Source organism: Oreochromis niloticus, linkage group LG1 (genome assembly GCF_001858045.2).
Source record: "Oreochromis niloticus isolate F11D_XX linkage group LG1, O_niloticus_UMD_NMBU, whole genome shotgun sequence".
Lineage (NCBI taxonomy): Eukaryota > Metazoa > Chordata > Actinopteri > Cichliformes > Cichlidae > Oreochromis > Oreochromis niloticus.
This window is the reverse complement of record NC_031965.2, coordinates 36891114-36906324: the sequence shown is the minus strand read 5'-3', so window position 1 is coordinate 36906324 and position 15211 is coordinate 36891114. Positions and strand designations below refer to the sequence as shown.

Genomic DNA, 15211 nt, shown 5'->3' with positions numbered 1-15211 from the left:
GTATTTGAACAATCATCCAGCTCTACAGGTGACAGCAGACACTGCTGCCTTAAACAGCACGCTTATATCTGAAAACTGCTAGCAAACTCCTACAAAGGTGCACCTATATATCGTCTCCCTCCTGCTTGTGCTCTGTTCTCTCCTCCTCCTCCTTTGCTTTCTGCAGGTATATGGAGAACTGCATGTTCTGTACTTATGATGCAACCTGTCGAGCGTTTATTGTTGTATTGTTTCTTGTCTCTCTAAGATCTTCTTTTCCATCTTGTCTTTCTAAGCAGTCACGGCAGATGGCTGCCCTCCCAGAGTCTGCTTCTACTGGAGACGTCCTACTGTTAAAAGGTTCTTTCTGCTCATAGAGGATAGTTATGTCATAGAGGTTTCTGTCTAAAATACTGAAAGGTATTTACCTAACTGTGAAAAGTGCCTTGGGATGACAATCATTGTGATTTAGTAGTATATATATGTAATTGAAAGTTAATGACTTCGTGTTTTTGGGCCAAGGTGCACTTTCAAGTCTTTCTCTTTGAACCTAAATGCCTTCAAGTCGAATTGAAATCATGTTAAGTAATTTTCCACCCTGAAACACTGTCACCATCATTGTATCTTTAATGGCTTTTTATAATATAAAAGCTCCTTTTCATCTCAGATGGCTGGAGGGATGTGTCTGCGTTTGATCCACAGATGCTGGCAGGCTGAGCCCCGGCAGGGAAACAACAGTAGGTAAACAAACTAGCACTAAAGTCTACATGGAAAAGTGCTGTTAACCGTGATATTGAAAAATGAGGGCTACACATGCATCTAACCAGCCAAAGATTAGACTTGCAGGTAAATCACAATAATTCATTTTTATTGATTATTATTGTTTTTTTTTAATTTATTGATCTCTGCAGGGAATCTCATCCTCTGTTTCCAGCTTCCAGGGACCGGCTCCAGATGTAAACCAGGAACATACCAATACCAACTAGATTTTTAAATCTTAATATAAATGAGTAACAGTAGGTGGACATTAGGTAAGGCTGCACTTTCACAGAGTGAAACTGTGAACCCTCCACAGCATCCAGGGTTCATTGCCCACTCTCCATATCTGAATTCCAGGAGCGGGACCACACCTCATAGACGACCCTTCCAGTTCACATTGTATATATGACCCCACTGCACTACAAGCTTGTTTGTTCTAATATACATGCCCCAACCTCACTCCCTCCTTCAAATCATTCACCTCCCATTAGTACACGGTGTTCTGTCTGGTTCTGGAGCTGCACCAGTCCCCTCTGACTCCCTCCTCAAACCACAGCTTACACCATCTGCCACTGTGCGCTAGAAATGCTGTCAATTTCTTGGTCCTGTCCCAGATACAGCTGGCTAATAAGCATTCTGTAGTGACGCATGCTGGTTTGATTGAAGTTTGCTCAGAGTTTTCTCTGTATGAAAAGAAACCAAACCATCAACTGATTTTGGAACAGAGAAATTCAAGTATATGTGTGAATATGCATTTAAATGCCATTTAAGGTAGTTTATCTGACATCAGCTGATGAGCTAAACAGTTCATTTTTGTTTGACTGCTTGCTCCAAAAGTTGTAGACCTAAAATGTTCCTGCAAGCATAAATGAATGTGTCTGTGTAGGTTCTCAGTCATCCAGGACATCCAACTGTCTGCCATCTACAATCCAGTTTTGAGGTCCCTTCCCAGATGCCTTAACGCCCACTCACATCCTGGGCCATTTGACCTCAGGGTGGGGCTAGGTCTCACAATGGGTTCACCCGAGACCTTGGCTGATTGGGATCCACATCCGTTTTCACACCTTGGCTTGTGTGATTAGGTACAGGATCAATAGGGGGTCCATGACCCTCTTGGAGACACTCCAATAGGGCTTGAAATCTGCAAGCTCCTTAGACTATGGAAACAGTCATCGAGTGACTGCGATGACTGAGGGCACATTTGGTGTCATGGTCTCTAAATAAAACACCACATCTAAATATAATAAATCAAACTGAAGATTATTGTGAGGTTTTTGCGAGTGTGTGTTTCTGTGTGGCTTTGACTTTCAATATGTATTTACATGCAGCTGAATAATACTCAGTGTTCCTGTGTGAGGAGGCGGTAAGACAAAGGGTCATCATCACGCACCTTCAGCACAGACTGCAAGCTCTGCCAATGCATACATGAAACAGTCCAGCTTCCTTTAGCGAAGAACGTCTCTGTCACACTAATTAGCCTTAATTTGCATCATTTAGATGGATCGGAAAATCCATCTCCACATGACTTAAGTAGGTGCTCGTGCTATTTCAGTGGGATATTCTATGGCATATAAAGACATATCTGGTGGTGCGTTCAATAAAAAGCAGTCCATGCTGTGTTTAGGGAAGATTAAGAGAGTCTGCATCTGTGCTGTCAGACCACTGCTGTGTGGGGCCATTAGACGATAGACTGGTTTATTATTTAAGACAAAATTACCATTTGGCTTTTGGGCATTGAGCAGTATTGTCTGATTATTTATCTATTTTTTTTGTGAGCATAAATTTGGTCTTGATGTTGCTATTTTATCTACACATGATGAAACTAGTGCGCTGGAGCAGGAGCAACCTCCCAGTGTAAAACCATCTGTCACCTTATACTGCTGCAAATGTCCTAGGACCGATCTGCTGTGGCCCAGTAAAGAGTTCAGTTTGAGTTTTGACGTGGATTGAAGAATGTATTTTTGTAGCACGCTGTGAACATGGATTGGCTCTGTGTGAGAAAACAAAATAAATGTTGTATGACACCAGTTCTCCAACCTTTTCTGGCTTTCCCCACCTCAGAATCTGAAGCTTTAGTCAATAATTAACACTGAAAGGATTCACACTGAATGTTGCTTAAAAAACATAGGTGTGATTGCACCACTAAATTCTGGTTTATTAATTTTAGGTATTCTAATAAAAAGTAATACAATTTTTACATTTACCACCACCCGTTTCATTAACTGTTGCAGCAGCATGGTAATGGAAGTATTAATTAATTCATATAAGACACTGTGCAGCAAATTTAATACACAATAAAAACCCCAAACTGTGATTTGAGTAAAGGACTTCATGTCCAGGTGCATTTTTATGGCTAGCAATGCATCTGTATAACAGTAACTTCTTTCATTTGACAAGAATAAAACCAGAGTCCTCCTGAGGCAAATTGAATAGATTGCACTTAGTTTTCAAAGGCCCACATCTGTGTATCTAACATCCCACAATTCACAGTGGGTGTCAAAACAAGTGGCAAGCCATAAATTCATGGAGACTCATCTGTGATTTTTTAAAAAAAGGGGAAAGAAGTAGATCTGAGGAGAGCTGGAGTGTTTCAGAGAAAAGGGAATTTGGAACCACCAGGACTTTTCCGAGAGTTGGCTGTTCAGCCAAAAGTAACTGACTCAGTAGCAGTCCTTCAATCAGACACTTAGAGTAGAGTGGCTAGATGGAAGCCACTCCTGAGTAAAAGACACACGACAGCTCGCTTAAAGTTTGCCAGACTGCATTTAGAGGACTCTGAAAGCACAAGAAAAAAAAAGTCTGATGAAACAAAAGGTTGGTCTGATGAGAAAAAAATTGAACACTTCGGGCAGAACTCCAGGTACTCAACATTCGCGCCCATGTTCCAGCCAGCCACAGCAAAACACCATTATTAAGCCTCCAGACGATACAGTGGTTGGACTGAGTCTGCCTACAGGGTGGAGGTCTGCAAACTAACAGCATGGTGCTGCTACTACAGCCTGGTACTCAACTCCTCAGAACATCAGAGGGCAAGATCAGGAACCCATTCCATTATTCATCGACAGATACAGAGCGGATCGAGCACCCAGCTTTAAGTTCCCAGGAAGCCAGAGTATCACCTCAGGTGAAAAAGGCAGAGGAGGGTCTAACTCCTAAGAATGCTCAGCAGCTCCTCAGCTTTATCATAGAAAAATAAAAACATAACACATTAAAGCATGTCTGTAGAGCTCTAATGGCAGTTAACAGATTCGTCCAATCTAATATAAAGAACGTGAAAGAATCTGCCAAGAAAAAAAATGGGAAAACCAGCCTAATTTAAGAGAGTGTCAAATGACCCGAAGCTGCATCTGCTTCCCTGGGATTTCTACAAACCTCTGAGAGAAGGGTGTAAAGAATAAACGATAAACTTCAGTTTTTAAGATTTGTTTTAAAAACAATACTCAGTTATGGACTCTTAGCCCCGAACCGAGTACGCGTCTCAGGCCTGCTGTTATCATCCACAGACTGTTGTATTGTTCATTAGTATATTTATCATAGTAGCTGCTGTATTGCTGATTGGCTAATAGAATTAAATGTATGTTGGTATCACTACAACTACGACTGTGTAACCAAAGTCGCCCCCTGCTGGCCAACAGAGAGAATGCAGATTTAAGGCACTGGCTTTTTCAGAGCTGGAAGCGATGTCCAAATAAAAATACAAATCACAACAACAGTCGCCTCAAATTGCTTTATATTGCAAGGTAGACCCGACAATAATACATACAGAGAAAAACCCAACAGTCATATGACCCCCTATGAGCAAGCACTTTGGCGACAGTGGGAAGGAAAAACTCCCTTTTAACAGGAAGAAACCTCCGGCAGAACCAGGCTCAGAGAGTGACATTCTAGTCTTTAATTATTCTGCTACTTAGAGCTAATTATCATGTATATGCATCAGTGCGTTGCACCTGATTGCTAGTATTAGTCGATAAGTCAACATTCGTCACTTCTGGTTCCAAAAACAAAAACATGGTGACAGCATGTCTGTGTCGATTCGCAATCATCCGAGTCACAGTTGTCCTGAGAACTTAAAAAGAAGGTAACTGGACTTTTTTACATTAACATGGTGGCAAAAATGTATCTTCAAACCTTCCCAAGGTTTGAAGATAATAGCCATCATCGCTTTATAAACCATGGTGTCTATGTCCACCTTTTACATAGAGCCTATGTCATTGATGTTCTGACATGACTGTTTAAAAAAGATAAGTTTGCATTTGACTGCTTTTCTGTAGTCAAATGCACACTTATCTATCTTTTGAATGAATGAAACAGTAAAAGTAGCTCTACTATCGTTTACCCTGAGCAGCTCTTTGTTGCTATAAAATATAGTCTTTTATGTTTTTTTTTTCAAAGGAAAAAACTTGGAATGAGTTAAAGAGAAAGAGTGTTCAGAAAAACAAGCAAGTATTGGATGTCAGTGTCAAGCCAACAGTAATAAACCAAGTTAATAATGCAATAACAACATAATCCTGAGAGAAAAACAGCTGCTGAAACACAACATGAGGGCATAGAGGTGCGTGCAATGAAAGGATGATATCTACGCAAAGCTACACACACGTAAAAGCCAGAAGAAGCAAAAAGAATAAATTAATTTGCATTGCGCTGTGCAGAATCAATATTCCAGCTACATGATACATTCAGAGGGCTATGCCATTAATCATTAAAATACTCAAGAGATTGCCAATTGGACTTTGACTTGGTTTGGAGCCGTGCTGACATTTCTGAACTAGAAACTTTGCTCTGAACTCACAACCCCCCAGGAGCACCCCGGGGACTGACTGTGTCAGTGCTGCTGGTCTCACAATCCAATCAGCGGAGGAGAAACATGACACCTCTAAGACTACTCCGTGGATGTTCAAGCTAAAAGTATCATTTCAATGTTTTAGAATGACATCAGGAATCGTCCTAACGTCTAGCCCTTGTGACCACACTAGGTTTTGCATTGTTCATGCATTGAGGCATGAATGAGGTCACGCATTATTTCATCTTCATGAGGTTTTGCATGAATGTATAATTTCTTTCATGATGAAATCAGGCACAAAATCATGCATTTCCTTACATATAAATGATGCTAAAAATTCAAGTTGATTTACATCCATTATTTTTTTTATTTTTCACAGGTCATGATGAGTCACTGGTCTGTTTTTCTACAGATGAACAAAGAAAAATCCAGCTCAGGTTTTAATGATGGAGCTGGTTTCTAGCTGGTAATCCAGCTGTTTATATCAAAATGACCTGATCTGTTTTTACTGTGGTATAAAACAAATGATATTTACTCTTAATTATAATTACTAGCAATTAATAAGTATTAGCAGATTTTTTTGTAAAATATTAACTTTCTTTATTCTAATTTCTTTTATCATATGAATACATAAAATGCCGCATTTTTTCGACATAAAATAAGTAAATATTTTGGTGTGATGGTTGTTTAAGTTCATGATTGGGACTCTGACAACATCACTGGGTGCACCTGTTCAGCTGCTCGTTAAAACATGTATTTAATCACCCAATCACACGACAGAGTGATGGCCTGCTGAAAAAAAGGTGATTTAAGTGACTGAATGTGGTATGGCCATAGATGCCAGACAGACTAGTCTGAATATTTAAGAAGCTGCTGATCTTCTGGGATTTCCCCTCACAAACATCTCTCAGGTTTACAGAGAATGGTCTGAAAAAGAAGAAAATATCGAGTGAGCGGTAATGCCTTGTTGATGTCAGAGGTCAGAGGAGAATGGCCAGACTGCTTCGAGCTTATAAGAAGGTAACAGTAACTTAACTACTTGCAAAAGAGCATCTTTGAATGCACAGTACGCTGAACTGGATGCAAGAGACCACACTGGATCTCGTCAGCCAACATGGGCTCACCAGAAATTAGACAACAGAGAGTTAGAAAAATGTGGCCTGGTCTGAGCAGCCTCGATTTCTGCTGTGATATCAGGATAGTAGCAAATTTGGGATGTGGTAAAACAGGAGATTCACGTCATGGATGTGCAGCTAACATGCTATCAATGTCAATATGGACCAAAATCTCTTTTTTCCTGTACCTTGTTGAAATTATGTTATTGAAAGGCTGGCAAAATCCAACCCAATACCAGCAGTTGCTGGCGAGTGTATGCTGTTAGGATAAGGGTTCATTAGAAATTCTAAAGCATGGTGGTTAGCACTGTTGCAGCACAGAAAGAAGGTCCTGAGTTGAATTCCACCATCAGGGGTCCTTCTGTGTGGAGTTTGCATGTTCTCCCCGTGTTTGCGTGGGTTCTCCCCGGGTACTCCGGCTTCCTCCCACAGTCCAACGACATGCAGTTAGTGGGAATAGGTTAATTGATCAGTCTAAATTGCCCATAGGTGTGAATGCTGAAGTGAATGTGAGTGCGAATGGTTGTTTGTCTCTGTGTGTTAGCCCTGCGACAGACTGGCGACCTGTCCAGGGTGTACCCCGCCTCTCGCCCTATGACAGCTGGGATAGGCTCCAGAATAAGCAGAAGCGAATGGATGGATGGAGAAATTCTAAAGTGGCTGCGACTAATGTAATCTGCTATTACACATCTCTAACCCTATACTAACCTCAAGGCTTTATAACAGGACTTCACTAATGGGTGGCTGGATTTGTTTTAGCCTAAACCATGATTTTTCCAAACTTTTGCAAGTTAAACCAGTCAAACAGGAAATAAAAAGAAGCCTTTAAAATGTTCCCAGTTAATCCTCCAATAGCAGCCTCTCAGTCAAGTGTGTTTCTGACATCACCACCTCTTGAAAATTGATAGCAATCTAGCAAACAGCTGTTGAAATGTCTCATTCGAACTACAAATGTCAACTTGGTACAAATGGAAAGTAAAGTCAAGGATCACCCCACTTATTAAAAATTCATCCTCTAAGTATCACACGCGTTAAAATGACTTTATGTGCTGGAGGTGCTAGAATACATACACACACACCCCGCCAACTATGAAGGCTTCATGTTGTAAGAACCTCAGTACCAGCAGACAAGGGAAATCTCATAGCTGACCATATCAAACCACACAACAGATCAGGATCAAAGGGAATGAGCGAATATGAACGTTTTTGGGAGTAGAATTTGTCTTTAATCTTCACCAATCACAACATTCTCAGAGAACTGCTTTTGAGAGTTGCTGCCCTTCTTTTGTTCTTGCTATTCAAACATTTGGAGTGTGCACAAGCAATATTTGATGAAGGCTTAAAAAAAAAGAAAAGTCTCTCTCGCTGCTACTTAAATTTCAGAGTGAGGAATGCTTGACCGATCGAGCGCAGGATGCTCTACCGATTGAAATTACTACCAAAGCCCCCGGAGCATTGATCTCAATTTCTGCAGGTTTGGGTAAACAGCACCTTATACGCCTACAAATCAAGTAATTAACACTTAAAACAGCGCTGAGCCTCAACAGGATCAAGGTTGGATGTCGCATTTAATATGAGCCCAGAGCCAAATTTGAAGGAAGATGTCGGAATGGAGGAGAAAAGAAAAGGAGAAATGATCATTTGAGTGTCTGGCTGGTCTCCGGGTGTGAAAGAGGTGCCCTGTGAATCACCAATGAGACAATCAGACATGGCCAGCAGCAGCAGTGTGACACCGACACCATCCTCCTCGCCACACATCTCCCACTTTTTCTTTCTCTCGCCGTGCTGCGCGCAGCCTCTGCTTTGTTATCTATTCAGCTCCCTCTTGTTTTCTTTTGGTATTGTGCGTCGTCTTGTTTTATTTTGCACTCCTCTGATCTGCTTTCTCTTCTTGGGCTGTGCTCATCTCATACTGCTCTTTACTGTTCTGTTGTATTGTCCTCAATTAAACAACGGGAACATGTCATTGTACTGACAGCTCTCTGAGTACGACTGAGCCCGAGGCGCTTTCTCAGCAGAGGATCCTTCAGGGATTGGAATACAAAGCTAAAAGGTACAGGTAGATGAATATTCAACAAGCAAAAACATAAAGGAAGGCAGAAAGAAAAATGTGGATTTTAACAACACAAAATCAAACACCAGAATGTTTCAGTTGATCCGCTCACAGGCGAGACAAAGGGCTCGTATACAGCTTTACCTGTGAAATTTACTGCCTAAAGTCCAACCCAAAGACTCCTGCAAAGACTTTTGGTGAAGAAAGCCTGACTATCCAGAAACCTGCTGCATCAGCCATCACCCAGCCCCTCTGCTTCAAAAGACTCCATCCCACAGCCCCCCTTCCCCCACCACCATCATGTCCCATTCAACACTTCAGGTGAGGAACGAGCTGCGAAAGATCGAGGTGCGAAAGGCTGCAGGTCCCGATGGCATCAGCCTCCGGAGGTGCTGCGCAGACCAACTGTGTGGCATCATGGGATACATGTTCAATATGAGCCTGAAGCTGGGGAAAGTAGCACGGGTGTGGAAGACCTCCTGTGTGGTACCAGTACAAAAGACTACACATCCAAAGGACCTCATCAGCTACAGGCCGGTAGCACTGATCTTGCATCTCATAAAGACCCTTGAGAGGCGGGTCCTAAAACATCGCACCCTGTTTAGGTCTTCATTGGATCAGTTGCAGTTTGCCTACCAGCCTGGCATCAGGGTGGATGATGCCATCATCTACCTCCTGCACCAAGCTCTGACCCACCCGGAGAAGCCTGGAAGATTTCTCCAGTGCTTTTAACACCATCCGACCTCTGAGGGACAAGCTGGAGCTGTCAGGAGTGGACCACCACCTGTCCTAGTGGATACTGGACTACCTCACTGGTCGCCCACAGTAGGTGAGGACACCCTCTACACCTCAGACTTCTCCACCAACTACCCAGGCTGCCATCTACAAAGGTTCTCTGATGACTCTGCCATCGTTGGCCTCATTAGGGTGAGGATATGTCAGAGTACAGACAGTGGATTCAGGACTTTGTGGACTGGTGCCAGTGGAACCATCTCCTGATCAGACTCTGAGGAGACTGAGATTTTTTGGGGGGCGCTGTGGTGGCAGCCACCTCTAATGGTGTTGTCTGTTGGAACAGCAGCTAATCTATTGCTGAAAAGAAGCTGAAGCGGTTGGATAAGGTCATCAGGAAGGCCAGCTCTGTTTTAAGGTGACCCCTCAACCCACTGCAGGCGGTAGGAGACAGAAGAACTCTGCATCACTCTTGGACAATGTCTTTATGCCATGCATGAAGAACAAAGGAGCGTTATCGCAGGTCCTTCCTCCCAGCAGCTGTTAGACTTTATAACCATCACTGCTCCCAACAAACACAACAAGCTGTTTATATTATACTTATATTATAGTTGTTTATATTCCTACGGTTAATTACAGTTTTTTCCATTTTCTGTTTTTAATATTTTTTTATTTTATTTTAATAACTTTTTAATAACTGCACAGTGTTTTTCATTATGTTGTAAATTATTTTTTGAATCCAACTGCTGTCACTTTGCTGCTGGAACAATTTCCCCAATGAGGGACAATAAAGGATATTTCTATTCTATTGTATCTTCAGTCCATTATCACCTGTAAGCTATGAAATCTTCTTCACTTTAAGACATTCCAAATATTATGATAATAATATACAGCCATAACAAATAGAGTCCTGTGAAAAACTAGGTATACCGCATGATCCAGTAGCTTGTAACACCACCTTTAACACCAATAATTTGAAGTAACAGTACGGGAGTTTTTCCCTGGTAACCCTTCCAACCAAGCCACGCTTACTCAGTCCAACAGCTTTAACATTTAATATGCTAACTGTGGACTGTAGAGACTGGGATGCAGCTCTTGGGCTTTTTGCAGTTTCTCTGGGTGTTGGCCAGACTGACCTTGGAGAGACCGACCACTTCTGGGAAGGTTGCATCATTGTATTAACACACATCTGAAAGCTCCAGAGCCACAAACTGACAAAAGGTATGCTTTTATAGAGATGCCCACACATGCTAATGATCAATTAAAGAAGTGTTTGATTAGCAGAATCTGGCTGCTATTAATCGTCTTAAAAATATTAAGAATGTACTTAATTTACAGGACTGCAATATATATATATATATGCACTGTATATAGTACAGTTTTACATAGCAGTACAAACAGTTACTGTATAGGGATTCAGGTTGATGTAATTTAATGTGCTGAAAGGAGATCCCTGGATTTGGATCATTTACTCTGCTAATGCAGTAAGGCATCCTGTTAATCCAATGTTTCACTGACGCTCTCCACCTACCTTTTAAAACGTATACAAACCAGATCACAATAACTAATCTCGCTCACAATCCATCACAATTTACAGGCTACTGTAATGTGTAAAGTACAGAGGGGTCGGCTGTACTGCACAAACTAATGAGAATTAACATCCATTGAGACATCAGAGAGACTCACAGTCATATCCAGGATCTCATTTATTACCAAACAAAAGCGTTTGAGTTCAGGAGCATCGTGGTGAGTTTTAACCACAGTCATAAAAAGCATTAGGCAAATGAATAATGTTGACATAATGGTGGTAGTAAGGATTCAACTAAGCTTTCCTAATGTGGGAGTCAACCATTAAGACCACTCCCTCCATCATCTTGACACAAGATTATGACCATCATCGTCACCATGACAGGATACCTAACCTACGTACAGTTTAGTCCATGCAAACACTCATTTCATGAAAATTATAATCCGAACCAACACTATGAGCAGCAATTTTTGCAAAAAGGGAAAGATGACCATAATATTACCATATATTACTGTGAACTTGACTTTGACCACAACTGTGTACAAGTTTGCTTAAATCTGACCAACACTGTAGGAGTAACAATGCTTGTGAACTGAACAAACAGAGAGATGAATGAACAGACGGGCAATGGATACGACAAGCTTCGGTCGGATGAGCTAAATAATTGGACTGTAATTACATCTGTAGATAAAGAAGATAAGCTGAAATGGGATTTGTCATGTTATACATACACAGTTACAAGGTCGGACGTCTTTTTGTTAACCAAAAGTTCAGAGTACACACTTTTCTAAACAGTTTTTTCTACCCTTATCTGTATGATGTCAGTGAGAGCAGATATCCTTATGCACTCATGAAATAAGCGGGATTCACAGAGGACCTACATAAAAAAAACACAATTTTTCTGAACTGGTAATCATGTAAAACTACTTTAGTATAGTCTGAGAATAAATATGGCATCATGGGAGAGTATAAAAGGTCCTGCGCTAAGCTTTGGAATAACCTTCATTAGGAAGATTGGAGAGATGTGATATTAAAAAGCTTTCACAGACGTTCTTAAGATTTAGGTCAGCGAGGATCTCAATGTACCCTCAACTCTGTACAACAGGTCCAATGAAGTAAACGAGCACATTCATGCAGAATCTGAAAAATCATTAAAAAGATTTCCCAGCTGGTAAAATTCACACAAATAACTTGAGAAGTCTGATTAATAACTGCCTGAAAACTTCAGTGCAAGACTTGGAAACTTCTTGAGATCACGTCTGCAGAAACATTCATTCTTGATTAGCTGTCGTATAACTCGCACAACTTCATTTTTGTTTGTTAGAGTATATTAAATCACACAGTAAGTATTAGTTGCTTTTCATGTAGAGTGATATAACAAGTTATTTTAGAGTTACTGACCTCATGAAAATCAGGTTGTCGTTTTGAAAACACTGATCGATAAAACAGAGCGCACCATCTTCGTGGTGTCTCTGTTTGTTTCCACATTGAGACTTATAAACACATTAACTCACACATAATAAAAAAACTCGCCCTTGATTAGCTAATTACAAACACCTGGCGCTCTACCGTCATACCACTTTTGAGTGCACGAACTTTATGAATGAAAGCTTCAATTTTTTCAAGTGTCAGTTTCAAATCTACGATGCACTCCGCTGTCACATAATAGTAATTTTGTACTCATCAGTACTTTAATGGAAATTGCAGCATTTGTCAGCCTGCACACGAAGCAGATTCACCTCCGTGCTCCTCCCGCCTCACTGAGTAGTAGACTCGCTGCAGTACGTTCACTATAACGCTATCAGGGCTGCATTCATACAGAGTTATAGCTTTAAACATTATATTATGCATCATTATTGTTTCCAAATTGCTTATAGTAAGGATGGGAAGTATTGCCATAGAAACATGACAGTAATACAGTCTGACAGATGTGTGTAACACGCAGTACATTTACAGGACTTACCCAGTAAGGCCATGAAGCAGATACAGATGGCAAAGAGGGAGCTGAAGCTGAGGCCCACGTCCTCCCTGTATATGGCCAGTGTCGTCTCACAGCGGTGTCCTCTGTAACCCTCCGGGCAGTGGCAGGTGAATTTGGAGGGCGACTGGGCCACGCAGGTCCCGCGGTGACAGGGCCGCATAGCACAAAGGGTGTACATGCAAGACTTTTTGGTCCCGTTTACACTGATCATGTGACCAGGAGGACATCTGCAAAAGACAAGAGTTGCATAGAGACAGCAGGCAGTCAGGAACAGAGAAAACAAGCAAAAAAACCCACCTGTACATTTTATGTAGATTAACATTAGACAAATATGATGTTTGTGAGATTTAATAGTGAACAACATGAGAATAAAAAGAGAACTGTTACTGTTACCTCATCAGAATGTACACTACTCCTATATTATGTATGTTATGTAGCTGTAAAAGTCAAACATGTGACAGTGTGGTGAGGGTACAATAACTGGTGAGCCAAAAGCTCAGGATTCAGACCATTTTTTTCTCCATTTTTGGATCTGTAGACCTTTATGACATCACAGAGTGAGGCTGCAATGCTGCAGTATTAACACAGTGCACACTTGTTCCTCTCTGTCAGTTCTCTGATGTCCTGACCTCAGGGAAGAGGAAACAACACCAGCATGAATACTCTGCTTCAGCTATTATTCTGAAATCAAGAGTGATAAGACAGGACAAGGCACCAGCTGATCGGGAATTTTAGGAATGTGCGTAAATACTTTAAACTATAAATAAATGGATGTAGAGCAAATTTGGTATTCAAATGATGTTTCTCTAAAACATACTCAAAGATCTGAGCAAAGAAAGTGTGCGATGAAATAGTTGAACAAATGCAATTGACTAAAAAGTTACTGAAGTACATCCTGAGATGTAAAGGTGGCTTTTCATTATCTCCCTCTGGTCTTAACGGAGTTATTTACTACTTTAATAGGTGATCCTACACAGATGTACACTTCAACAGAGAACTGGACTGCAGGGGATGAAAGTGCTGACAGTGGCACTGGCAGTAACTAGGATGGTTTTATGCAGACAGGGGCACATTTTCTGCCTCACTTCAGAAAGCACTACTATAATTAAAAGCTCATTTGGGTGTAACAGTTCAAACAAACATTTTATGAGCCCATTAATTCACCATCCCATTCAATGTCTATGGAAAAGCTCCAGGCTGAACATTTTGATGACATCAGAGTCGTACCTCTGCTCTCCGCAGATATGCTCGTCCTTATAAATATTGACTTAACTTTACTATGAAAGAGCGACGCTAAATCCAAATCGGTGCTGTAATTCATCTGGTAACTGCTCTTTCTCAGCTACAGAAACGAACCCAGACGAGGCAGTAAAGGGTTAATTTCCTGTATCTTCTCCCAGAATCTGTCTCTGAATTATGTTCTTATCTGCTTAGCTATTTACACTCACTGTGTGGGTGAGAATCTCAGGAAATCTCAACATTCGTTTTTAATGCAATTCCTTGAGGACACAGTTCGATTCAAAATCAATTTTTGATTCAATATGAAAGAAAGGCAGGAACTGTGTTTTGGCTTTTATTTTAGCACATTGTGTACCAACACCTTTGATTCCTTCTGTCATGAAATATAAGAATTCAGACCAACAGAAAACAGTGAGGAGAAGACGTGTGAGAACAAGCAGGGTTTCATTCCACCCAGTCATTGATTTAAAGGCATTAACTTAGACGGAGCGTTACCAAAGCACAAAGTTATGAGATCAAAAGCTAACTTATAGACCAACATCACGGGCTAATTTTTTGGTAAACAATGGACGTTTGTGTGTGTGTGTACTCAGAAGTAAATAAGGCCGAGCTCTCTGCTGTGTTGTTGCTGCTGTGCTCTTTCCAGCAGTGAAGAAAAGCCTCTCTGCTCTAACATCTGCAGCACCTTTGAAATGAAACAGCTGAAATAAGTTTATTTTCTTCAACCAAAAGTTGGTAAATTATTATTTTTTTGTTCGCTTCAGTGTGATGGTGGCGGTCAGTCAAAACCGTTCAGCTTACGATGAAACGAAATGAAAACCTTTAATGTAAAAATCTCATTTAATCGAGACAGTTACGACGTTGGACATCCTCTATCCTCCAGTGCCTCCGATGGTGTCGTCTTTAACACGTTTGCTTGTTTAATTCCAGCTGCAGACACAAAGGCCATCCGGCATAAAACCCTGGCAGGTCAAACATGGGGTGCTAACAGATGTGGCTTTTAAAAGAAGCTTTGTCATTGTGCCAGCTGATGTGGTCTAATCAA

General features: G+C 41.1%; 1 protein-coding gene across 1 annotated transcript in view; it reads right to left on the bottom strand.

Annotated features, from left to right (window-relative positions):
* The window catches only part of LOC102078972 (neural-cadherin), a 317842-nt gene that overhangs the window by 21472 nt on the left and 281159 nt on the right, over positions 1–15211 (bottom strand). Inside the window, exon 35 of the mRNA XM_019361161.2 lies at positions 12910–13154. Within this exon, the coding sequence (XP_019216706.1) occupies positions 12910–13154 (245 nt within the window). The remainder of the gene's footprint in view (positions 1–12909; positions 13155–15211) is intronic.